Below are 27,240 nucleotides of genomic sequence, written 5' to 3'. Positions count from 1 at the left end.
ATCAGAACTAAATTGTCAGCGAAAGCCCTCAGTTTAATAACCTCTTTAAACCCTTTATTTGTTCTTCTCTTCCAATGTTTCTATTGAACACTTCCAGTACCAAAATGAAGAGCAGAGGTGACAAAGGGCATCCTTGTCTTGTTCCTTTTTGTATATGACATGTTTCAGTTAACTCATCATTCACAATAATATATGCCTCTTGAGGTGTGTAAATGGATTTAATTCCCTGTGAGATGTTCTCCGAAGTCCATGATTTCCAAGACATTAAACATAAAATTCCAATTCAGGTTGTTGAAGGCTTTCTCTGCATCTAGGAAGATTAGAGCCACCTGTCTCTCATTATGATATTGTAGATATTCTGTTATGTCCAACACAACTCTTACATTGTCTTTTAGCTGTCTTTTAGGTAAGGATCCACATTGATCTTGATGGATAATTTCCTGTGGAATTTCCTTCATTCTTTCCACCAGCACTGAGGCAAATATTTTGTAGTTGTTATTTAACAATGGGATTGGTCTGTAATTCTTAATTAAGGAGGATCTTGTCCTTCCTTTGGTAAAAGTTCAATCTTGGCTTTTTTTTCCATGAATCCAGCATTGGGGACCCTAGCAAAATAGAGTTCATCAGTCTTTTGAAAGGTGACAGGATCTGATCTTCAAAACATCTGTAATATAGTGCTGATAAACCATCAGGGCCTGGTGCTTTTCCTCGTTTGGTTTTCTTTATAACTTCAACTATTTCAAAAGTAGCTATGGGGCTATTCAGTATTAGCTTCTGTGATTCTGAGTGTCTTGGTAGATCCTGTTTACTCAAATATTCATCTATCTTGTCCACTGAGACTTCTTGTTCTTTATATAGATTGGAGAAAAAAAACTATGAAACGCTTTTCTAATCTTTTCATTATCCAGTAATTCCACATTTCCTTCTTGAATCTTTAAAGTAATTTTCTTTTCTCTTTCTTTCCTTAATTTATATGCTAACCATCTTCCTGGCTTGTTAGCAAATTCAAAATGTCTGTTTAGCATATCTTAGTTTTGTTTCAATTTCTCTCACAGTCAACACTGACACTTGTTGATGTAATAGCTTGAGTTGATATTCAATATTATCTTAAAGTTGCCAAGGTTGAGAAACATGCCCTAGAGGTTCCTAGCTGGAGCCAAAGTCCACCTTGGCTGCAAATCAAAATTGGGTTGAATATAAAGGCATTAATGTTGATATAGCTGGACTACAAATATTGATGGTGCTATTTGTAGAACAAAAAATGTAGGTTCCAAGAAGAGATGCACCACAATTCCTCAAGGGAAAGGATGAAGCAACGAATTCCAGTCACAGAAAAACATCCTGAGCCTCAGTGTAAGTGGAAGCACTAACGGAGTATCCTGATTGCAAAGCTCGTTTTCTTTCTCCGGTCCTTGGACGACTGCCGGCTAGGAACCAATGCACTTAGGCGCTTCCTTTGAAGATGGCTGCTAATGGTCCTATTGTCCCCCACGTGTGAAAGGCAAGCAATCTTTCCAGCTCGCTGCCCCCACCCCCATTAAAATAAACTCCCATCAGTCCCCGTATATCACGGGGAGGGGCGTTCTATTTGGCCTGGCTCTTTCTGCCGGGAAGTAGGATAAAATAATCAGACCGTGAAAGATAAGAGCAAAACACTAGTTGACGACTCTCGTTTCTTCCAATGCCTGCCAGCTGTCTTTTCCGACGGAAGGGAATCTGCAAACTGAAATCCTTTGATTGCTAACTCTGATCTAATTAGAATTACTGGTGGGTGCGGGAGGGAGGGGGAGTCCTGGCGCTGAACTGTGCGCCAACCAAATATTATCTCCCAGAAGTCCCAGTTCCAATATTGGCAAAGTTTGGCCGCATCTCTTTAGTGCCCGAGCCGGAAAGGATACTGTAAAGAATTGGTACCCAGCTTTTTAGGGTAAGCTGAAGCGGATAGCTTAGATCATGTCATACGATCCAGCTACTTAGAACAACAAAATACCTCTCGCTGACCCCTTCAGGCGCTCTCAGCTGTAAAATATATACAATTGCAAAGCAAATTACAAACGCAGACGTTCGGCTGTGTTTCCATCTACGTAATTTTCGTGCACGGATACTAAAGATCATTAACACCTTAATTCTGCCTCTCTGCAAAACTACACTTCCCAGGAGGCAGAAGAGTTGGGCGCATGCGCGTTTCCTGTCGCCAGCATGGCTACGGTGCTGTCACGGGCTCTGAAGCTTCCAGGTAGGGGTGTTGACTTGCAGCGCGCCAAACGCGGGTAGGAGATGCGGGGGCGGCAGATAAGGATGACATTTCTGGAGTATGCAGGGCTCGGGCACTTTAGAACCAGATTTCTTAGTCCGGGAGAGCATCCGGGTCCCATCTAGAGAAGAGACCGACCAATTTCCTCTTCGCGTATATCCGGGTCCCAGCAGGTGCCCCTTATCTCTGACCATGAAAGAGCGAAAAAAAGAGAGACGGATGGATTGAATGAATAAGGGTCATTATAGAGGGTCAGGTGGAGAGGCGAGTGAAATAAACCTTGGCTATATTTGTTAAGCGTTTGTGGATGCATAATAACGGTGCACAGATGACCCAGTTCTTTTGCGGGGCGGAAGGCTTAAGCGCTGCTGACCTTGTTGGCAGAAGAAACTGAGGCAGTGCTGGTCCCAGGGAAGTGATGGGGCGAAGCTTTGGGATGGAGGAGGGAATGGGGACTGTTTCGCTGCTGCAAAGGAGATGGAAAATAGGTCTGCCCGTTTGTGCAATCTTTGTTCTAAGAACAATTTGGACCAAAGCATCACTATCCAGCATTTTTGTAAATATTGACATTTCATTGTGAATAACTTGTTTTGGAAGTTGAAGTTATCTGAGAACCCGATAGACAGTGTAATGAGAGCTGGATACTTTCTGACTATAATATTATGTCACAATCACCTTCAATTTCATTCATGGAATTTTCAAGGGGTTTAAATAGTGGGAGGTTTTTTGGTTTGTTTGTTTGGAATACTTTGTTTTTCTACTACTACTTCTGCTTTGCTTCTTAGCAGAAAAGGGGAAAAACACAGAGTAGATAGAATAATTGTACAATCCTTGTTTATTGGAAGTGGTAGCAGCTGTCCATTTGGAATCTGTCCAGCAGTTAGTGCAAGTGCTGGGCAGATTGTGGTTGATTTAACTGTGAGCGTTTGTCATCTCTTTAAACTTCAGGAGATGTACCTGTAATTAAGAATGTCTTATTTTAAGCTTTTCATGGTTGAGTCAGGTTGCATATTAAGCTGTGTGCCAAGGCCAATGAATAATAAATTTCTTCCTACAGCTTGGCATATGTTGCCCAGGATTTCCATCGGGCCAGTCACATGACTTAACCTGCTTGTCTTTTTTTTTTTTTTTGCATTTTAATAGGTCTAAAGGCTGTAGCCTTGCCTAAAGATGCACAGAAAAATATTTAGAGAAAATTGAACAGTGAGCTGTGTTCTCCTCCTTAGTAAGGAAATTCTGGAAAATTATTTGAAAAATTCCAGTTAAATGCAGATTGAATAGGTGCATTAAGGCACATAAATTGATTTGGGGGGAGTTAGAGCCAGAGACATTCCAGACAAAAATGAGAAAGTACACCTAAGAAGCGGACTTTTTCTTTTGAATGTTAACATCTTGCTGTTAGCTAAAAATTTGGAATACAGTATTCTTTTGACTTGTCATTTGTAACTAAGGAAAGAAAACCAAGGGTCCTGTAGTAATGTAAAGAGAGCCAGTTTGGTGCAGTAGTTAAAGGCACTAGGCTAGAAACTGAGAGACTGAGTTCTACTCCTGCCTTAGGCACAAAGCCAGCTGGGTGACCTTGGGCCAGTCATTCTCTCTCAGCCCTAGGAAGAAGGTAATGGCAAACCGCTTCCGAAATCATGCCAAGAAAACTGCAGGAACTTGTCTAGGCAGTTGCCAGGAGTTAAACAAAAAACAAAACTCACGAATGTAAGTTGAAGAAGAGAAAGTCTTGCCATCTGTTATGCTGGAACTGGATTAATAAGCTGGTTGGCTCCAGATTCTGCTTTTCTTTTCTCTTGTTTGCTCTGGCTGGGATCTACAAATTCCCAGAAAGGGAGAACCCTGGAGAATTGAGGAACTGCACTCCTGTTTGGGAATTCTCTCAACTGCTGAGCCATTCACTAGGAAACCTTGTTCATTAGGAAAGAAGCCACATGCTCCCTTTTTTTTTCCAGCATTTTTTCTCCTTTCTGTCAACTACAGCCTTCTCTCCCTAGTTATTAGCTTTTTTTTTCCTCATGGAAATTAATTAATACAATCATGTAGTGTCTGTCCCATATTTTCCCTTTTTTTGCCAGGCACTGAAAGTATTTAACTCCAGTTAAGTTTGTGTAACATGTTTGTGTAACAAAATCTAACAAATAATATCAAATACTAAGAAAAACATTTGTTTTTCTTAGTATTTGATATTATTTGTTAGATTTTTATTATTGACATTTTAAAATGTATTTTTAATTCTTATTGCTATTTTAATATCTATAAATAGTAAAGGGTTCACAGGGATTGAGGGAGTAAATAAATGGCATAAAATTAAAAAAAAATAGGGATCCATAACATTATCAGGGCAGTGGAAATGTGACAATTCCATGGCTGCCACATAAGTAAGTTACAAAACATTCATATATCAGAAAGCAAAGTAGTGAGGCTGCTCATGCTACAATATCTCAATCCTCAGGTAACGTTAATCTTTCTTGGTAATAATGATGATGCCTGAGGAAGGACCTTTGTTTTGCAATAGGTTAACTTGTCACTTAATTTTGTTTTAGTTAAAAGGATATTTAAACATAACTTCAGATGAAGCATGGAGCCTGGTGGGCCACTGAGTGCCACTGAGTACATTGGCACACATAGATACTCTTTTTGTGATCCAGGATTTATAAATTATTTTTGTGTGGGTTTGTCAATTTTGCACTGCCTATCCAAAGCAGGCAAGAGAAACTGACAATTTAGTCATTTGGTGAAATTGACATGATTGTGGGAGTGTGTGAGATCTTTTTAAAAAGTATTACAGTAACAGAAGGCACAATGCTTCTTGCTGCAGTAAATCATGTTAGATGTTGTTCACGGAAATTTAAAGGGTGATCTCAAGCATATTTATTGAGAAGTAAATCACATTGTAACACTTACTTCCAGGTAAGCATGCATGGGGTTGCACTGATAATAGCTGCTTAATATTCTTCTCTATTTGAGCTATGAAGTCAAAATGATTTGTTAATCCCTTTTGTATTTTGAACACTGGTATTTCTCTAGGAAAACTGTGAAGAAGTATTGCTTTGATAAGTTTATAGTACTAGGTCATGGGCTATAAAATCAAAGGGGTTGAAATTATCATGGTGTCTTCATTGGACATGAGGGAAAAAAGCTTATTCTAGTGTGATTCTTCCTATTCAATCAAGTACAGTGGTAGAGTGAAATAAATATAATGATCAAAGGAAATTATTTGAGATGCTGTTTTATTACATAAATAAAATTAAACTGATTAGTTAATGAAAAAAGATGATAGCCAATTAGACAAGACAATTAGACAATTTTTAATTATTGTGCTTTGAAAGAAGGTCAGAACAAATTTTTAACTGTATGACCAAAAGTTGGTTAAGAGGACAGAACTTTAGCATGCATAGGTTAACTATGAAGGAAGTAGCTTCACAGAAAATTGTTTCTCGTTATAGAAATGAAGGCATTAAAAGAAATTGGGTAAATCCCATACCCCCTTTTTCTTAGAAAACTCTGCCTGTATTGAAATTTTGAAATATAGACAGGCCTTTTCTTCTGTCCAACAGTGTCATCTTCATGCAGCAAGCAGGTCCATTGCCTTATCTAATGAATTGCCTCCCTTCCTTTTAGACCATTTTTAGAGGGCCTGAAAATGCCACAGATTCTTTAATTACCCATGCCTATCAACCATGGTTAATTCTCACTTTCCATTCTACCTTCTCAGGTAAGAAGAGTCCAGACCTTGGGGAATATGACCCTCTCACTCAAGCTGACAGTGATGAGAGTGAAGATGACCTGGTCCTCAATTTGCAGAAGAATGGTGGAGTTAAAAATGGGAAAAGTCCCCTAGGGGAAGTGCAGGATATGGACTCAGATGTGGAAGCTGGGATAGCCAAGCGGCATCTCTCAGAGGATATGACAGAAGAGTACCCAAGTGAAATGATCAATAGTTTGGAGCAGAAGACAGCAAGTTCCTTGATGCCTTATTTGCGCACAGCCATCTTTTTGCTCACTGTGGTTATCTCTATGATCCTTGTGCTGGTGTGTGCTTTCCTCATTCCTTGTCCACCAAGAGACATGCATAATACTTGGATTCACAACCTAGGTCAAGTGGCAGGTAAGAAAATTCTGGAAACACAACGTCTGCCTTAGATTATGAAATGTATACCTAGCAGGAAAGATATTGAGAGTTTTGGTGAAAATTATAGATAGCTTTAAGTTATTACTTGTCCATCATCCATAATAGAAGACGCCTACAGGTTGAAATATCAATCAAGAGTGAATAGAAGATGGAAAAGCAAAATCTGGATCAGTAGATAAAGTGGAACTTTCTGCACTTTTTCCCACCAATGTTCTACAAAGTTATACCAGATAGCCAATATGATGTAATTGTTAGACTTTCCGAGTACATCTAAGAAGGTTCAGGTAAAATTGCCACTCCATGGAATTTATGAATGAGCATGGCTAATCAAATCATTGTATAGTAATCTATCTCACAAGGTTGTTGAAAGGATAACAATAAGTGCAGGGATAATGCACAAAGTTCTTGGAGGAAAGGCAGGACATACACTTAATTCAAGGCTTGCCCAAACTTTAAGGCTTGTAGACATTAAAACTTGCAAATGTGGGTTCTACCAAAAATGAATGCTCGAAGGGAAGTGAATAATCTCTCTGTTGTGAGGGGCTGGCTAACCCCCCCAAAACAAATAATTGCACACAAAACTGTATAAAAAAAGATTAGATCAAAACCCAAGCATTAGTCTTCCAAACACACATACACATACACACAAAGAGATATAAAACCCACAACATCTCCCCAAAACCGTAACTCCCTGATATAAAATATATATAGTTATATTTTATTTGTACCATATTGAACGTTTTATTTCTATTTAATAAAAGCTATCTTAGGTTGTCCCAAATTAAAGAAAACATATTAAAGCTTATTTTTAAAGCAATTACACAAACGTATCTATGTTTTACCAATCGAAGCGAATATTTGTAGCTCAGGGTTGAACTGTGGAGTCCTTGGTGCTCTCTGAGCCTTGTTGTTTTCTTGCAGACGTTTCATTGCCAGACTAGGCAACATCTTCAGTGCAAAGAGGGAGTGGGCCTTGCTCTCAGTTGATATAAATTGAGAGCAAAGCCCACTCCCTCTTTGCACTGAAGATGTTGCCTAGTCTGGCAATGAAACGTCTGCAAGAAAACAACAAGGCTCAGAGAGCACCAAGGACTCCACATATCTATGTTTAGTTTAACTACCACAGAATTAAACATTCAAATATTTTCTTTGATTTTGAGTATAGCAGTTATACATATTGGACTAAATGTTCTATCCAATTCAACATCAGTATCTTTTAATTGCTAGATAATTAACGTGAATATGTGTATCTTTTGAGTCATACCTGGGAATGTTAACTGAATTTGACCTTTGGACAGAGAAATAAAACTGGCAGCTTAAATGTCAGCTAGTCCACCATTCCAGGAAACAAAATAATTATATTTATTTCTTAATTTGCTTAATTTGTTTCACTACCTATTTTTGTAGCTGGAGATGCCATTTTTAAATGCTATTTTTTGATATCTTTGGATCTCCTTGTTTCCCACTTCAGAATGGGTACAACTACTTTGATATTTACTATAGCACCCTTATCTGCAAGGATCTATTATGTTCTAGAGTGAAGAGCAGGTATTTGTAGTTTCTTGAAACCACAGCATGATGGGAAGTAATCCTCAAAATAGCTTTACTTCATTAACTGATCTTTGACTGCTATTGCTTAGATTCCAGTTTTAAGTTACTTTGGGCTAGTCAGGTTTTTTCCACTTTCTCTTTTCCTCATATTGAAATGTTGTAGACATTACATACTGTACTTGAATTTTAGGTTACCTGAACTCTCCCTTACATTTGTAGCAATACATGGTGGTAGTGGTGTTGAGTTTCAGGATGGGGGCCAAAGCCCTCTCAGGAATGTAGCTGTGTGAGAGGTTAGCTCAAGTGAATTGATTAAAATGGTCAGTTAGAATGTCTGGGCTAAGCTACAGAAAGTAGTGAGATCCTGTCTAGTTTGTTATGATAGCTGTATCAATAGCCATCCTAAACATGCTTAGGTAGATGGGAAGTACAGTCTAGAAAAGCAACTTATTCTGCTTTATTCTTCAGATGGAGTGCTGTTTTCACCAGAACTTTTTGATGTAAATAACGATGGTCTTCCTGATGTCTTGCTCTCCTTCACAGCTTTGAAAAATGCTAGCGTATTGGGTAAGTATGCAGATCCTAATAGCTAATTTCAGAACTGAGAGCACAACTAAATTGTAGCAGGCTAGCAACCCACAAACCCTACCTTCTCTCTAACTCCCTTGCCTGCAAGGTACACGGACACAATTTCTCCATATCTGGGTGACAGCTTTTAAACGAAGTATTTAGAGTCTTTGATGTCTTACTGCACAGTCACTTGCTTTAAAAGGCCTCACACCCTGTATGGTCATTGTCCAGAGTGTAGTCCAGATTGTCTGTTTTGTTCCTGAGAAATGCACACACACAGAGCTGCATGTAGTCCCCAAGATTTAGTATCGCTGCCACGTCTTCCTAAACTTCTGCCACTGTTTGGTACGTACTGCGTGAAGGAGGGTAGGATAACTGGAGATGGTAGTGGTAGAATGGATCTAACTTATGAAAAAGTTCGGTTGGATATTAGAAAGATAGGTCTGACATCCCTGCCTGAATCATTTTGCAGAATCTGTATGTGGCTCTCAACCTCCAAAAGCTAGTGCACCTCTGACAGATTAGCAGGGGAGACTCACTGGGACTTTGGGGGAGATAGTGCAGAAAAGGATTACCCAACTGTAACAAGAGGCTAACACTCTGAGGAACTGCTGTAACCTTTGCCGCTTTATAGCTCAGAAAAAAAAGGTGGCAGGCTATTTAAAATTGTGTAAATTTCCTACCCCATAGATTATTATTTGGGTACATTTTTGCCATTGTCTCACTTAGGATTTACAAATGCTTCTCCCAAATAGTCCACATCACATGGTGTACTTCGAAATTGTAGGCTGCTAGTGCTGGTTGTGTTGCTTCTGTAGTGCTATGAAAGACAGTGTCTTAATGGGTAGAGGAATTGATAGCAAACCCTGGGAACTTGGAAATGGAAGACAGCACTGTCAGGATCTTATTCCAATCAGTTTGGTAAATTTTTGAGGAATGAGGCTGGCCAATACAGGCAACATCTTTGGAATTTGGAACTGGAGAGAATGGAGTGATGAATAACAGGCTAAGCCATTTTACTAAAGGAAACAGCTCCCTTTTTGTACTTGCCTTATCTTAGCTGGATGTGGTACTTAGTAATTCAAGGGTCACTTTTGTGCAGCTTGTAAAGCACAAACATGCAAGAATTTTGGAATAGATGGGGAGAAAAGGGTTGCCATTTCAGGCCTTTGCGTCACTTGAAGAAGGAAAGATGGGTGGAGGGTGAAATAGAGTATTGAATGCAGGTTCTATCTACAATGGGGCCACTGTCCGCTAGTCTTATTCCCCAAGTTTCTGCATAAGGTCTAGATGCAAGTCTTTGAATGGAGGGTTGTATATATGTTAACTGAATATTCTCATGGCAGACCTTTTTCCTAATGTGTTGTGGGTGCACCTGGTAGGAGAATAGCAGAATGGTGTTTTGGAAGCAGGTCCCAGATTTGGCCCATCTCTTTATCTGCGCATTTTTTAGATGTGAAGTACCGGATGGAAGGGAGAGCAACTACAAAGAACACTTCATCCAAAAATAAATAACTAAAATGTGTGTATATTTGCATTTAAATTACAGTTGTCTGAATATAGAGGCTAGAAGTTGGAGGCATCAGGCTGGGGAAGGCTGCTGCAGAAAATCGATTTTACCTTGTGCTAAGAAATGGCTTGCTTTACCACTATATGTTGGATAAACTACAATTGGTTGGGTTCACATATTGTACTACAATATAGACACACAGGTTTTCTCCATGAAGAGCCATTTTTGGCCAATGAGCTTGAAGAGGCTAAAAACAATGGGTAGCACAAGGAAAAAAGCTAGACTGATTTAATTTAATTTATATTTAGATAAAATTAATTGTAATCAATACAAGTACTTTCCAGTAATGTATTTCTTCTCTGTAACTTTCCTCTTTGGACACGTTAAAAATTCCAATTTGGTAACAACTTTGAAGATTTCTGAGGATTACACCCAAGACTTTTGGCCTCAAGTTGTAGATCTTTGCACTATGCCTCAGAACATGATTTAGTGTTAGATTCAGATGGCATGGTAATTGGGGTAGGGGAAAGCATGTGCATGGAAAACATTTTGTGCTTCCCTTTAGATCTTGAATCAGAAATATTGAAGCTCTATTTTGTTTATGTGATTCTTCCATATGATGCATGTTTAAACACTCATAACATATACTTTTCAATAAAGAGAAGATGGTCAAACAACAGAGGAGAGAAAACTGGAATAAATCTTGTTTTGACTGATGTGTTAAAGGGTTTTCAAGGAGGATTATTTCTTGGGCCCTGGATGCTAACCTAAGAATAAAGAAGTTCTTTCTTTCATTGTCCCATAATTAACACAGTGGTTGTGAGCTGTGAAAACAAAGTGAAGTTTATAAACTGCTGCATACTGGAAAAACCTGGAAATGCTCAGTTCCATCTTGTGCATACTTACAACAGGGTCAGTGTGCTTAGGATAGCAGCCTGAAGCTGTAATCCTTTGTGAATATATCCAGGAGGTGAGTCCCTTTGCAGGACTGATTTCTGAGGAAATGGTTTAGGATTAGGCTGTTACATGGACATTAGGGTTGAATCAATGAGTTGACTTAATTAGTTTACTGGGCTATGTTGCAATGTATGCATACTTTACTTCCCAAGTAGCCTTGGAAAAATTTGAAAGCAGCAGAAAACTCCACAGAAGTTTCCCCCTTTTCATTACAGAAAGATCAATTTATCTCTTTTACGTGTGTCCTCAGGTGTCTCCACACCATGGGTAACTATAATGGCACTTTCGGGTATGAACGGCAGCATCTTTTGGTCCAGTCATGTTAAAGAAGAGATTCTGAGTGTGCAGTGTAAGAATTTGGACTCTGTATTCTCAGCAGGGCCTGTCTGCCTTGTTACTGGGACCTCTACATTCCTCAGTCTTTTGAGTGCCTCATCAGGTAAATTGAGCTGGTGCAGCTAATAATGCACACTGTTGAAAATGTGGAGTTTGTTAGCACCTTTTCTGAGTAACAGATTTGATTAGAAGGAATATGATTCCCTGTTGGACAGCTTCTTTGGTTTCTGTCACCTGATCTTGTAGATGAGAGGTGTCAAGGGTCTGCTCTGCCACTGAATTGTCAACTTTCATTCTTCAGGGTTAACGTTATGGATTACTTTTAAAATAAATAATGAAATCTTCAATGATGGACACAAAAAGGCTCGATAACTTCACTCTAAGACATGCTTTTGGAATCAGGCATGTTATTATTGAGAGATTTGTAAAGTGCCAAATATTTTGCAGGTCAAGCCATGTTTTACTCTCACCCCACCCCCAAAAAAAAAGATGTAGAAAAAGATTACAGTGCTGTGAACAGATATTCAGTTCCCTTTACTGTATATAGGAAAGCCTGTATCTAAGGTACCTTAATGAGCAACTCTCTGATACTTCTCATTGAACAGTCAGGAACTTGGGATGGGAGGATATTATCTTGTTTCCCATCAAGACAAGGTGGAAGACATGGTAGTAGGGACTGGATAGGTAAGCAAGAAGGGTGGATCAAAATTTGCCAGTAGGCTGAAGCTATGTATTACTATTAAAACCAGGTGTTTTATAGTGCTGTGGACATTATTTCCATATTTTGCAGCTTGCTACAACCTAGCACTCTGTAGATCAATGTTTCTCAACCTTGGGAACTTTAAGATGGGTGGACTTCAACTCCTAGAATTCCATGGCCAGCAGCAAGTCCACCCATCTTAAAAGTTCCCAAGGTTGAGAAACACTGTTCTAGATGCATGAAGATTGCGCATTCCCAAATTCCAAGGAAGCATGGTCAAATCAATGAGAACTGGGAATTTGGGGAGTTCTTTTTACATATAGCTTTCTCTTCCTTTCTTTTTTCTCAGTATGCTTGTTTATTTTAGTAGAAATTTATAAAACACAAGTAGAAAAGCAGAAGAACGGTAAGAAAAACAAAAAAGGAAAAAGATTTATAAGCAATATAAAATTAAATAAAAAATTGAGATGTCATTAGATTAATGGTATATATTAAATTATCATATATCAATCTAAGATTTCAGAACAATTTAATTTATTCAATTTGGGCACTGACTGACTCCAAATGGACTCTGGCTGGTATACAATGTGATCCATAATACAATAATTATGAAAAACATAAAGAATTAAACAAGAACTGATGGTGGATCAGGCTAACCACACCAACATACAATCTGGCAGTATAGCCAGTATAATATGAATCATATGTCAGAATGAAAAGCTAACAAAAGTTTCTGCCTAATCTAAAAATTGTATCCTTATTTCATGAATCAAGAAAAAACATATTAAAATCTTACGTTAAAAGAAACCTAAACTTTGGTTGTGGTGTATATTCATACGCAGAACTGTAATCCATAAATGGTTTCCAACTTAAGTTAAATTCTACATTATTTTTGACCTTTATGCATACTCACACAGCTTAGTTTGCCATTTTTCTATAGAGGGAATTATATGTCAGAAAATTGAGTCTTTAAAAATTGTTTCATTTTGTAATAAATCATCTTCCAGAACTGGTCGGCTTTGCAACATTGTCACCAAATATGGAAAAAAAATGAACCAAGATAGAGGTTCCCAAACTTTTTTAGTTCATGGTACCTCTAGCAGTTCCCAAACTGCCCATCAGCACTAAGAGTTCCGTTTGTTAAGTAATAAAATAAACTGCAGCACTCCTGTGGGTTTGCTGTGGTAGCCCTGGGGCACTGGGGCACTGCGGTGCATGATTTGGGAACTATGGATCTGACCTGATTATTGCATTTCCAACATTTTTTCTAAAATAAATTATTGGTGTTACAATCCTAACACACCTGGAAAGTGCTCGGTTGAGTATCTGATAGATGTGACCAGCTTTTGGTTGAAGTTTATCTGTTCAAATGCCACCTCCCCCTGCCCCCCCCACCAATCAAGCACATACCTCTGTAAGCCTCTTGTAGACCTTAGCCAGTTTGTAAGCTGCTGTCTTGTTGATACAGATTTTATTGTATATCATCCTTTAGGGAAGCCAGTTTGGACCTTTGATTCCTCCCACTTGCCTAATGGAATCCTTGCTGCTCCAGCTGTTATTATACCTGATGTGGATGGAGATCGGGTCAGCGATTTGGTGGTCTTGACCATTGGAAAAACACAGGTAGGGTGCATTTCCCAAGCCCGTGGCAAGAAGGAGGAAGTTCTGAACACACTGTTTTCTTATAGCTTATTCCAGCCTTTCCCAACTGGGTGTCCAAGATATTTAGAGGGCACCAGATTAGGCAAGACTAGAATAAGTGCCTAATGAATAGTCTTCCACAATGTGCCAGCCTTCTTTTCTGAAGCAGAAAAATGTAAAAAGTACTTACTGTTAATTGAGAAACTGATGTAATAAGCTATACTCAACACTCCCCGTACCATCTGACCCTCAAATAGGTTGGCTAAATAAGGATCTTGATAACCTTTAACTGGATGCAGCTAGATAAACAAAAGCATTTTTCATTAAATTTGCTTGGATGTGCATTGGATAGAGTGAGATTGGACTTCCATCTTCACATTCCCTGTACCTTTTTTTCTTATGTAGCCAGAGTTAAGCTTTATCCTGGTATCGGGTAAAACTGGAAATCCTGTGGGAGGACCTGTGAAGTACAGTATCAATAGAAGTGGAAAACTGATTGGTCCACAGACTTATATCACCAGCCATGGAGCAGTCTACATCCTGTTTGGCTTTGGTAAAATGTCCAGTTGCTTTCTTATTTTTATTTAAGCCACATTGAGATTAGACAAAGAGAGTTTGACCCATAAACTCTGGCAGCATCACCTTGGTCCTGATGACGAGAGTTTCATGAGCTTCACCTTCAGGATTTTTATTTGTTTAATTTATGAACTGCCAAAATCATATGAAACATAGCAATTTACATTCCGAAAGGATATCTAGTTGGCATGGTGGTGAAATAAGAAGTCACTATGGGCATGACTTTTCTCTAAAGGCTGACCATATCCAGTATCTTTTTACAAGTAGTCAACCCCTTTTATTTAACACATACTGTATAACCAGCACTGTATTTATCCCATAGAAAGGTACTAATTCCTTTCATATAAAAAAGTGGATTAAAAATATAATAATTTGGACAATATGTTACATTATTACCACTGCAAAAAATCTTTAGGAGTATTTTATAAGTGCTAGAAATGTATCTTGAAACTTGTATTGATTTGTAGTGCAGAAGTAGCTCATGTGTTCCACTAAGTAAGTCCAGGGTTTGCCATGTATTTTCTGGGGAAGCATGAAGACTAGATGTAAAGGGTTTTAAGGAAACAATCCACTGTAAAGACTCCAAGATCCACTGAACAGAAATCTGGTTCTTGTACAACAGCTAGAATTTGTACAAAAAAAGGTCCTTCGAGTGGATGGGATATCCCTACTGCAACCTGAATGCCTCTAGCTTTCCAGCTCCTGTTCTGATTTCACACCTGCTTTATCAAAACACAACAGAATTTTAGACTTTGCACTTCCTTTCTATCCAGGTCGGGTCTATGCAGTCGCTTTACGGGATATCTTTGCTCAGGCCAGAAATCATGATAATTTCCCCCCAGTGCTGGAGCAAGAAGAACCAGAGTGGGAGAAACACAGATCAGTCAATTTTTTAGAGTTCATTGATATTTACAGGTGGGACACTCTCTTTTCTCTACAGTGCAGTTCATGAATCACTGAGTCTTAATTCTGTGTGAAATGCATGATTCAGCTGGAAAAAGATTCAAGAAATGAGCATGATGATATAGTTTTTTTAAATGTTGCAATTGCTCAAAGGAGTGTTTTTCCTTTCATTGTGTAGACCATTGAGGTTGACTGTCAAACTGTCTTTATTGTTGTGATCCAAGTCCAGTATACATATAAAACTAAGACTAAACTAAAACTGCAATTGGGCAAGACCAGTGCAGAGTGCTAAAAGCACTAAGAACTGAAAGTGAACAATGTAAAACTATACAAAACAGAACAAGTAAAAAACAGCAAAAAAACCCCAACAACTAAGAACATAAAAACCTGAGCCATAAAAGAGCTGAAATTAGTCTAAATTACCATCTAGCGGTGGTAACTAATAAACAGAACTAATTTGAAAATGGAGATTAACCTTTAAAGGTTAAAAATTAGAATTAAAAGGTTGGGGGATAGGAATTGCTGTTTCAGATTAAACTACTTAAAATATTTATGAGCCTGGGCACAACCATATCTGTAACACCAGCAGAGTGGTTGTGCATGCAGATATGTATGTATGTATGGGAGGGAGTGAAGTTGGGAAAAGTAGCTGCAGCCAGGCAGAAATGCTTCTCACCCCAGTTCCTTCATCCATTCATTTATTAACTCACAACATTACTCACAAGCATCCAAGCCAGCTGCCTGTGATAACTGAGCCATGCCCTGGCATTTTCAAGGAGATGTCCAGAGGCAGCCTCACCCTACCCAGGCCCTTAGCTCACAAAAGCAAATGCTAAGATAGAGTGGGGAGGTGGGTGTGTAGGAGAAAAGGAAATAGGAAAACAGGTGAGGGAGCAGGAGGAGCCGTCTGGAGATTGACAACTATTACAGGCCGGCAAGAGGACTTTCAGTCAACTGCCAGGACCATAAGCTACGGTAAGCAGCATATCCTGGTGGTTAAGAAGAATGCTTAAGAACAGAGCTTGAGCTTGGCCTGGAGCTCAGCAGCAACTAGAAAAGGACAACATCTTTTGCAGCACCTCATCCCAACTAGTGCTAGAATGTTTGGAAAAAGGCAAAGGTTGTATGCTACGTTATAGACCTTCAGACTTTTGCTTGTACTGAGTATTAAAGGACTGAGTACTAAAGGCATATATATGTGGCAGCAGCAACTTGCAAGTCCTAGAATGCTGGAGTTGACCCAGAGCAATAACCTGTTGTTGGGGAAGGTGTGTGCTGCAATAAAGCATTGTGCACAGATTTGCTATGCTGTTGGGTGTCCAGTCCTTGGAAAGCAAAGAACAGTATACATAATGCCATTCCAGGTCCTGGATAAGTATGTAGGGCTGTGAAGCCTCAGACTCTACTGACATCCTGAAGTTGGCACAGAATTAACTGCAGGCTGCATGGATGTAAACAATGGTCTGCTTCGGCCTGACTTAGAGTCTGTTAGGGTCTGCCGTGTTCGCTATGCTGCTGCACAGAAGTTTGCAGTGCAGTATGTAATAGCAGGGAGGTTGACTGTCATGCAGCACTGAACATTTGACATGCTGCCTCTTTGATTTCTCCAGAGGTGCAGACCTGGGGCCTCAGGACACACAGCCTTTGAAAGCTTTGAATGCCGCCCTCAGAACCCTCCCCAAAGTGATTGCTGAATTCTAATGTGTAACCTGGCAGAAGGGAACATTATTAAAGACATGGGCTGTAATCATATTCGTTGCTTTTAGTTAGTTTCATCTGACTTAATGAAATTAAATCAGTTTGGATATTTCCTGTTAGGCCTGTTTTCTGGAAAAAAAAATCTAAAAATTTGCATACTCTTGATTTATTCCTTAGCAAAGCGCAGGACTGTTACCAAACCCTGCCCAAAACAGAAGTTATATTGGAATTAGTTTTTGTTCCTTCTATTGAAATTATGCTTTAATATTTCGGGCAGGCTTCCTGAAGTCCGAAGTATTTCTTGCAAACTCCCAGCAATGCACCAATTGTTTAGATGTTGCCCCAGACTATTTACAGAACCTTCTCCTTTAGATCAGTTTAACAAGCAGTCCAAACCTTGGTTTGAAAGGGAGTTTGTCTCAGCAGTTACCTGCATTTGGTAACCCTAGCTTACAAGAATGCTTGCACAGTAGCAGTTCTCCTTCACATGAAATCTTTTTTCTATTAAAAAGGGGTTATAAAAAGTTGCATAAATGCCTTTGGCTCAGGTGTTCTCTCTCAGCACGACTGTTGTGAGGATGAAACTAGGAGACCACAAAGACAGAAAAATGACAACACACACCCAGTGATGTTGCAATATAAACCCCACTCTTATGTACTTGTGTTCCAATATTGGATCCAAGTACTGTATGTCAGTTGCAAGATCTGCATGGTGTTGCTATGATACACATTTTGTCACTTGCCCCTTCTGCAGATGCCTTGCTTCCGGATATAACTTTCAAAGAGAAATCGTTCTTTTTATTCACCTGATTTTGTTGACCAATATGCTGATATTGGTAGTGTTATGGATACTTTGTGCTTACCTGCATATGCACTCTTCAAAGAATCCTTGATGCACTGCAGAAGGGATTGTGTCTATTGTAGACTTGAGTACTGTATGAACAAAAAATATTAGCAAAGAATCCGTGTGTGGAATTATCCAGGCCAAAAGTTATAAATATATGAAGTGTAACAGTGTAAATTGGAACTAACTGAAATTCATTGGGGCAGATTGATTTTGACTGGGAGAAGATTTCAAGTGGCAAATTTCTTTCCAGAAATCTTCTGAGAAATGGTGTTATTTATCCAGCAAATCTTTTTAACTTCCCTTATTTTTTTCTATTTGCTTTGAATGTTGGCTGATATAAAAGTTGATGGTAGCCCTATTTCTAGAATATGCATTATTCAGACAAAGCACCCAGAAACTATAGTAGGGATGTGGTTTAGGAACTCTTTAGAAACTGCTCTGAGCCTTACTCAATCTGGTTTCATCAGCAAGTACCTTAAAATAACATTTGGCTGGATGGCGACACTTACTCAGCCTTGGCTAATCTTGAAAAGCTAAGCTGAGCCAGACCTGGGTAATATTTGAAGGAGAGACCACCAGAAAGTTCTAGGCTTATACAGTAGACTGGGAAGTTGAAAAGGCACATTGGAAGAAAAAATGGGAAACCTGTTCTGTGCTGCTGCAGAAGTTAACAATGTGTCCATGCCGGGCGGGCAGCAGGAATCAAGCTGTACTGGAAGGATAATTTACATTACTGTACTTTGTTACCTCTTGTTTGTTCTCTGTATCCTGCAGTGGTGGTGTCGCATTCCTGCAGGCAGTGAAATCTCCTGATAGCAACTGCAGTGACCTTTTGATTACCACTGAACACGGTTTGACTTTACTGCGAGGTCAGGATTTGGAACAGCGTTGGAATCTAGAACAGCTGGATATTGACAGGTTACTGGGTTTTGCAGTGGGGCTACTTCTGCTTCTCCTGTTGAGCTTATGTGTAATGGTAGATTAGTGGAGAACAGTTCTTGTTAGTGATAATCTATAGGAGCTTACTCTCAGCTGTGGAATGTTTTTCTCTTAAATCAGCTTTCCTTAACCTGGTTAGACTGGCTAGAAATTGTGGGAGTTGGAATTCAGTGCATCTACTGAGTCACCAGTTGGGGCAAGGTGACCTAAATATTTGTGAAGAGCCATTGGAGAAGATCTCTGAGCAATTGAAAACAGATATATTCATCTGAACATTTGATGGCTGTTTTTTTTAAATTATTCCAACAGTGTAAAATAAGTAAAATAAGTAGAGGAAAATAATTACTGACATCAACATTAACATCTGTAAACATTATGAAAGCAGGGAACACATTCTATTTTTGGCTAGTCAGTTATTCACTTACCTGCCGCATTCTTGCCCCATATTAATGGAAGTTTCTCCTTTCATAAGTCTGGTTTGGCCTCTTGTCACCTTCAAGGGAGCAATGAATATATTCCCCCTTTTTAGTTGTCTGGCTTGTTTTAGTTATTCCCCTGATGCTGGATGAACAGGTAAATCTTCAGTTTATGCCAAAAGCTTACTACTGGCATCAGCACTAACTAGATGAGAAATGATATAACACACATTTTAAATAAGCTACTGTACCTATGACTATTACAATATTTATGACCCTGCAATTGAAACAAGTAGCTTTGTATTACTGGCAGCACTGAAAGAGGTTTTGGTTTGAGGTTGCCCAAGTCCAAAGTTGTGGTGTACTTGTGTGGGGGCTGGGGCAATCCTATCCATGTTAAAAGGATGCATGGAAGGGTCATGAGACTTTGAGGGCTAGCTGTTCTTATATTATTACATACACAAGACTCACCCCCATGCACTACACTGAATAGGGGCATGATGGACATGAAGGACTTAAAGCTTCAGTGAAGTGGAAACCTAGCTGAATCAGATTCTACTTGAGTGAGGAAAAATGCTACTAGGAAATTTCAGGATATGGGTAGGGCCCAGAACTAATTCTAATTTTTGTTTTGATCTACCTCTGATTTAACAACTATTGGTCTCCTGGCTAGGAGAGCAGATTCAGTGGACAAACAGTCTGATTTCTTTTGGCAAAGCCTGGGCTTGTAGGAATATAGATGTGCTCCAATGAAAGAAAAATTACTTCTCCATGCATAACACTTTTCATTCTGACTGCTTTCTTCATTTTTGCAGCCAGCCTTGCCCAGGGTACTTCAATGATGATCAAACCTTGGACTTCATGCTTCAGGCACAGCACGGAAACATCTCTAGAAAGGTGCATCCACTGCTTTCTTACAGTACAATCCTGTGCATTCTATTCAGGCAGGTAGCTCCAAAGTAAGTGTTTATAGCAGTTTTCCTCAACCCAATTCTGGTTAGAAATTCTGGAAGTTGTGATCCAATATATCTGGAGGGCATCAGATTGGGAAAGATTGGTGTAGCTGCCCAATGTGCACCTTACATTTGATCCATTGTGTTGAGCAGTATCACTTGAATTCTAATTCAAGGTAAGCCAGATGGTCCACCCCTGGTATTTTGGATTTTAATTCCTACAAGTTGTGGTAATGAATCTTAAGGTTAGTGGCAGCATATTGTATAATCAATGCCATTTAAACATGTCTGTTGATACAGCCATGACCTTTCCTGTAAGCAGTGGCCACAAGAAGTTGACTACAAATGTCATGCGATCTTTCATTCCTGAGGGTGAAGGGCCAAGCTAGACATTAAAGACATCTTGGCATTTAATGTGCATCTCTTAAGAATGGGAATTAAAGGGACCACGACAGATATGGAAAGGTTATTTAATCCTTTCTTTCTGTTCTGCAATCCTAATGAAAACCCTTTTTTAGCTTAGCCCTTTTTACCCTAGTTTATTACGTGCAGGAAACTTTATATACAGTATAGAGAGATAGTCACCTGAAGTTTGGATAGCTTGGAGCTTAGCTGCTTTATTTGTAATACTGCCCAGAAAACACTCTTGATTCTACTTCTCCCGCTCCCCACTAAAGTTTTATCTTGCTAATTCTGGGTCTCTCTGTTTTCAGATGCTGGTGGTGGATGGTAAGTCAGGACTGCCAGTTTGGAGCTATGAATTGCCATATCACATGAGAAAATCAGATGCGCTGTCAGTGCTGACTTTGGACCAAAAATCTGTCTTTCTTTTCTGGGCTAATGAGAAGCAATCTCTCTTCAAAAGTTTGGTGAGTATGGAGTTCTTCAGTTTGGAGGGTTTGAATTGCCCTGAAGCCACACTGTCTAATTCTTTATGCTGGGGAACAAGCTGTAGTTATGTCAGGGCATAAAAAACATTTTGCCCAATTTATCTTCCTTTTCTGGTTTTTATGTGTTTCCAGGACTTTGAAACAATATTTTTGGGGAAAAAATATTTTTATTTCTGTGAGTGTTTTCCTGGTCTATTTCTTTATTTAAACACACACATCTGTCCATCTGTCTATCTATCTGTCTCTCTTCAGCCTGAATCAAAGGCTTCTTCACTGAAAATTATGGACCATAATCTACCATGCTGTGTAGATTGGGTTGGTAGAGAGAGGGTTTTTTAAAATGTTCCTGCCTAGGGCTGAGAGAAAGAGACTGGCTCAAAATCACCCAGCCAGTTTTAGTGCCTACAGGAAGACTAGATCTTTTGGTCTCCCTGCTCCTAGTCTAGTACCTTAACCATTACATCCATCTCTCTTTCTCCCCTCACCCCCCATACATGTACCTCTACATTTGAAGAACAACTTCCTTTGGCAACATGCATCAGCCTAGTGCAGTATAGCAGCTGTTGATGCAAAACCCAGAGCATTATGCATTTAAAAGCCATTTTAGATAAAAGTATTTAAAAGCCAGTAAGGGTGTGTGTGTGTATGCATCTCTTCCTAGGAAAGGAATTCCATGTGGAGCTTCTATTTCTCTTGTACTGGCCTGTTTGAAAGGTCTTAATAGCAGGTCCACAAGGAGGGCCAGAGTAATCTAGATACAGGCAATCCATAAATATACTGGCCTCAGATTATGAGATTATCAGAATCTTAAACTGGATTTGGAAGCAAATCCCAGTTCTAAGTAAGCAAGCTATTAATTCCCATGCATCCTAGTTAGCAAAGCCACTGGCAAGAAATTATGGAAGCTACAGTCCAAACCATCTGAAAACATCAAGTTGCATCTCCCATTGAAATCTCAGACCAGCTATCTTGGAAAGGGTTTTTCTTACTTTTACATATCTGGAATGTTGATTATTTTTCAAATGCTAGCCAGTTCTATAAAACTTATAAAATCAAAATGGCCTTGAGCTGGACCTGTTTGTCAGATCACACATGTTGGAAGATGTAGCCATATTTGTTTTGAACCTGTGTTCACCCTGACATGCTATGGAATTACTGCTGCCCTAGATATAAAAGAAGCTAGGGAACTCACCTTAAATTTTAGGTGAATTCTTTCACAAACACAGGAGTGTGCAAGTCTTTGGAAAGAACAGTATTCATGCTTTCATCTGCCTTTTAATAAAGGGGCTTATTACTCTGTCAGTGAGCAGAAGCTGTAATATATATTACTGCAATGCAGCTTTGACCAACTTGAGATCATCTTCATACCAAACTTGCATAAGCAATCTTTATTCAGCTCAGCAAGCTATATGAGCTACACACAGTAAAAGAGAAGGCATAACATTGACCATACCCTTAATGCTAAGTCTGATAAATCCACACAGACATTACATATATAAGGAATGGAATAAAATATATTTAATAAATTTAAAGGTCTAGCACAGTAGTAGAGAAACTCAGTTATGCTGGTCTTCATATGTTACCCTTGTGTTTCTCTCTACTCTTCATAATGATTCTTCTTCACCCTGTCTGTGCTTTTTCTCCACTGATAACACATGAGCACTAGAATACCTGTAATGAGAAGAAAACTGTAGAAGGTTAAAAAGCAACCTTTTCTAATTCTTGTTTTCAGTTTAGTTTCCCTCATATCACAGGACTGTTGCTACCACTGTTAACTTCCATGAGGCAGTGCAAACAAACATGTAAAATGCAGTCCAGATTCTGTATTAACCTATGGACTTGGGCAAACCACTGCCTTCCCCTCCCCCCCGCCTTCTTCTGGAAGAAAAAATAAAATTTAAAATTTAAAAAGCTGACTCTCAAGAATTTCCTCAAGGAATACTGAGAATCATAGTGATTTAACTTGGGAGCAGTGTTGAGGTTAGTGGAGGAGGCAGCAAGATGAAATAGTGATAACTGATAACACGCATACACAGACTTGTTTTAATGGGAATTTGAAGATGGTAATAACTAGAATTGTTCATTTAGTGACTGCTATTTTACCATTAGAAGCTCTTCTCCCCTCTCTGATCCATGTTGCTTTAGTCCCTTTTTATTACAATAAGCAATCTTGTGCTCTCCAGATGTTTTGCAGTGTAGCTGTCATCATCCTTTACCATTGGCCATGCTGGCTGGGGCTATGGAAATTGGTCTAAAATGTCTGCTTTAATTCCATTGAAATGAGTGGGATGAATTAAGCAGGGGCCCTTTGTGACTGCTACTATTGTTGCTGCTGTTTTAGGAACCCAGGCCAAGGATGCACCATCTTTATCTTCTTCATCCTACTTTCCCTTCAGTCCTTTTGGACCTGAGTAATACGACAGACCCAGTGATTGCTTCATCCAGTGAGTATGCAAGGGAAAATGGAAAAGGAAAAGCCAAGTATGCTTAAATAAATGCTGAAAGCTTTTGTGATGGCTAATAATGGCTCAATTCCCCTTTTTTGCTAGGCTGCTTGTAGTGCTTAAGCCTCTTAGTTAAATATTGATCTTTCCTTCCAAAGCACAATGCAGCTCATTATTTGCATATTTTCATTAAACTGGCCTAGGCCATCAAGAATCTAAAATACAGAAGCTGTGTTTTTCTTGGCCTCTTATATTCTTCTAATGAAATTGATTGCATCTTTTGTTTATGGGTGTTAAATGTTTTGTTGCAATTACAATTTCTGCTGTTGTAAACGTGCTGAGATTTCAGAATTATTTGTTTTTGCTTGTTTGTAATTGTGCAACCAGAAATGCTATATGTGATTGTAACCTTGTATCAGTTCTGCAGAGACATTTGCATTCATAGCAGTTTCGGACCACTGATCACTGCGCATAGCTTTTAGCTATAACTAGAAGCCAAACCTGAATTCATTTAAGAACAGCTAATAGAAATTAACTTTATGCATCTGAATGTGATTTATTGTTTAGTAGTCATTGTTTGTTTGTTTGTTCCCCTTTGCATCTGTTAGTTGGAATAAATGATCTTCAAAAAGATGCCTTTTATATTACTGTGACAACGAGTCCCACTTCTGAACACCAGCCAGGGGTTCTGTCAGTTAGTAAGCTCCGCCTGCGGTGGGCCTTGATGACACAGAGCCGGGACGTACCTCTGAAAGACACAGATCCCAAAATCAATCATGGGGAACTGAGGCGGATTCTTTCCAGGATCAAATTTATTGATTTTGCTCAGAAGGTGAGATTCTTTGTGGGTTAAAAATGTGCATGTAAGAGGGAGGAGAATTAACTTGGCTGTTCTATTGAAGAGGAAGCAAAATTGATGTTCTGGTAAATTGCAGAATAAAGAAGTTGAGAAAATGCAAAACTACATGGTTTCTCTGTTTTGATCTGGGTTTCTCTGTTTTGACCATGTTCTGATTCTACAGTGGCTCACTTATATTATCTGCTTAAGTGAGGCCTCAAGTAAGCCATTGCAGATTAATGTTTTAATTTGCCCCCCCACAAAGAAGTTAACTATCTTAACTCAGAATGTGGCATAGTAGCTAAATTTAGGAAATGTGGATTTTTATGTCTTTTATTTTGATTGCTTTCTGTAAAAATACAGATGGGAATGGAGTGCAAAGTTTCAGATAGGTGAACAGCTTCCATTTTCCCCTTTAAATACACCCCAGACTTTAAAAAGATGGGCCCAAATTGCTCCCCTACAATTTAGTATTGTGCTTTTGGGGTCAAAAAGTGAAAATAAGTCAGACTGGACAGTGAGACCTTTGGGAGATGAATGAATCCTGTATCCACTGGTCACCTGATCAACTCCTCAATTCCATAAAAAAAGACCAAAAATTTTCAGTGACATCAAAGCTGCTATGTGGGAATGTGGTTGAGACTCCCTGGCCATTTGCCTTTATCCCTTCCACAGAGCATTTGCATATATTACAAGATTGCTAGAATCTCTGAAAGGAAGTCTGTTTCTTCAAAAAAAGAAAAAAAGTAGACAAACTCAGTTAAATGGAAATTGCTTTCTTCTCTTAGTTCAGATTGAAGTTAGTGGTATTCTCTGGCAAGAACAGGCTCATTCTGGTAGTCTGTTGTGATCTTTGGTGTAGGAGAACTGCATGTGTGCCAGGCAGGTTCAAAGAGATTTATGTAGTTCATGTATTATGTGCCCATTATGTGTTTGGTTTGCGTTTAACACAATATATGAATTCAAATTACTGCAATTTGTGTATTATGGTTTATAGATTAGCCCGATGTGAGAACCTAGCTAATTATAAATTATTCCAGAAACCATGTTTAACGAAAATCTTGGTTCTGACTGCTCTGGCTGACTTGATATGGTTGGTGTTTCACCTTCCCTTCTCCCCTACATCCAACATGCAGTTGCTGTTAATTTTGCCTTGCAGAAATTCAGATCCAGAAGCCAGACCTGGTATATCTGACACTTCCTCTTCTTTTCCCTACCTCAGTTCTAGCCATGTATCTCAGGTGTTCTGAGTGACAAAAAAAATATGGAGCTCAATATCTACAACCAAGCAGTCAGACTTCATGACAACTTCAGTTAATGAAGACTGGGGACTGAAAACCCCAATGTTTTAGCACTGGGGAAGCTGAACTGTTCATGCTCAAGTATCCTGACTTGAAGGAAAGCTGCTTGTCCCTTTGTTTGCTATTACATGTCTGCATACTTCTTTACAGGTGGATTGAATGTGTGTATTTAAACAGGGATATTGGGGTATGTGTGTATAAATAGACTGTCATCTTAATTTATGAAGTATTATCAGGAAGTTCCTATTTATATTGTAGAAGTATTTAAGCTCCTATTTATATTGTAGAGGTATTTCAGTGTACTCTGCCTTTTGCCACTATTCCCTTGGCTGGCATCCTTCACTCTTTGAGATCCTCCAGCTCTTTTACCTCCTTTTCTTTTAGGGTTACTCTTTTTTCCCATTCCCATCTTCCATGTCCCAATGCATAATCCACAGTGAATGATGTTATGTGCTATGTACTGCTTGACTGCATGCATGCATGCATGCATTCATTCAGAGCCAGATGGGATTTATTGCTACTGAAAGTTAGGCCAGTGACCATCAGATGTCCCAAATGAATCTAGAATCAGCCTATCCAAGTTATAGGGGAGTTCTGTATAACCAATGGATGTTTGTTGCAATGCTCTTCTATATCGACTATATAAATAGTGATCAGGTGTACTCAAGGAAACAGCATGATAGATGCATTTGGTGTTAGTATTACACAAGCTTTGGTATTACCTCCTAAAATAGAACTTGCCTATCATTAAATATGGTAATGATGATTGTACCATCTTCTCATAATGTATGTTCTCAATTTTGCTTTGAAATGTTAAAAAAAAACCGATTGAAGATGCAGCTTTTTCATAAGAACACAAGAGCCCTAATGGATAAGACCAGAGATCTGTTTAATCTAGCATCCTATTCTGGCTGAACATATGCCTTTAGGAAACTCACTAGCTACTTCCTGCCCATTTCCCCAACAGTTGTTTCCAATACACATTTCTGTGACTCCATTGCTTACCTTCCTTCTTTATGAGAACTGTCAATTTATTCCTGGATCAGGTATGGATCAGGGCTACTGCCTTGGCAATGTAAGGGGAAGTTTCTCATACTGGACTGAAATCAAGATCTGTATATAGCCCCTTTCAAATGTGTTTCTTCATCAGCTTTTATCCTCACAGTAATCCTGAGGCAATGCATCACTCTACTGCTCCCTTTTTATTTGTATATGTTGGAAAGGAGCTTGACTAAATGTTAGCACAATTTATAGCACTTGTCTTCCTCACTGCCACCTCCTGGGCCTGTTCTGATTTTTCAAATAAGCTTAAACATGTAAGACAGTCTTCCCTAATTTGGTGCCCTTCAGCTGTGTTGGACTGCAACTCCCATAACTCTCAGTTGAAGGCCCTACTCCATAGGAGTAGCAGTCTAACACAGAGTGTGTTGTAAATGTTTTGAGTGTGTTCCCATGGCTGCTTCACATGGCAGTTTGATGTATCCGAAAGGCACCAAGTTGGGGAAAGTGGTATCCATATTGCTTCCAGAGTTTCTGTAACAGGGATCAATCTTATGTTGCTCAACCCTTGTTGGCAAATTCTGAAAACTACTTGAAATGATGACATGAAGCCTGTGTTTCTCCTTTTAGCTCAGATTTGATTTATGCCATGTGGTGCTTCTGAGCCTTCTGTGATTGTTTTTACCCCCTGTATCCCCTATGCAATTTAAAGAAAAGGCTTGTCTGTATGTTGTTTTGAACTATAAACTTTAACAGAAGAAATAAATATGTACAGCATA

At 39.1% G+C, this 27,240-nt stretch overlaps 1 protein-coding gene across 1 annotated transcript; it reads left to right on the top strand.

Annotated features, from left to right (window-relative positions):
- The first annotated feature begins 2,150 nt into the window (after positions 1-2,150).
- FAM234B (family with sequence similarity 234 member B) lies at positions 2,151-27,240 on the top strand. Its single transcript, XM_063308591.1, has 13 exons — positions 2,151-2,236; positions 5,976-6,368; positions 8,412-8,510; positions 11,231-11,419; positions 13,509-13,639; positions 14,063-14,210; positions 15,007-15,148; positions 18,456-18,599; positions 19,852-19,933; positions 20,703-20,858; positions 23,221-23,323; positions 23,932-24,155; positions 25,384-27,240. Exons 1-13 carry the CDS (start codon positions 2,200-2,202, stop codon positions 25,387-25,389), a joined length of 1,854 nt encoding a protein of 617 aa, XP_063164661.1. The 5' UTR covers positions 2,151-2,199; the 3' UTR covers positions 25,390-27,240.

The sequence above is a fragment of the Candoia aspera genome, chromosome 7 (genome assembly GCF_035149785.1).
Source record: "Candoia aspera isolate rCanAsp1 chromosome 7, rCanAsp1.hap2, whole genome shotgun sequence".
NCBI lineage: Eukaryota > Metazoa > Chordata > Lepidosauria > Squamata > Boidae > Candoia > Candoia aspera.
This window is presented reverse-complemented; position numbering and strand designations above follow the sequence as displayed.

Excerpts from the sequence above, each read along its gene's own strand:
- FAM234B (XM_063308591.1), top strand. The coding sequence starts at position 2,200 with ATGGCTACGGTGCTGTCACGGGCTCTGAAGCTTCCAG. Across the intron at positions 2,237-5,975 it reads ACGGGCTCTGAAGCTTCCAG|GTAAGAAGAGTCCAGACCTT; the intron begins GTAGGGGTGTTG and ends CTACCTTCTCAG. Across the intron at positions 6,369-8,411 it reads CAACCTAGGTCAAGTGGCAG|ATGGAGTGCTGTTTTCACCA; the intron begins GTAAGAAAATTC and ends TTTATTCTTCAG.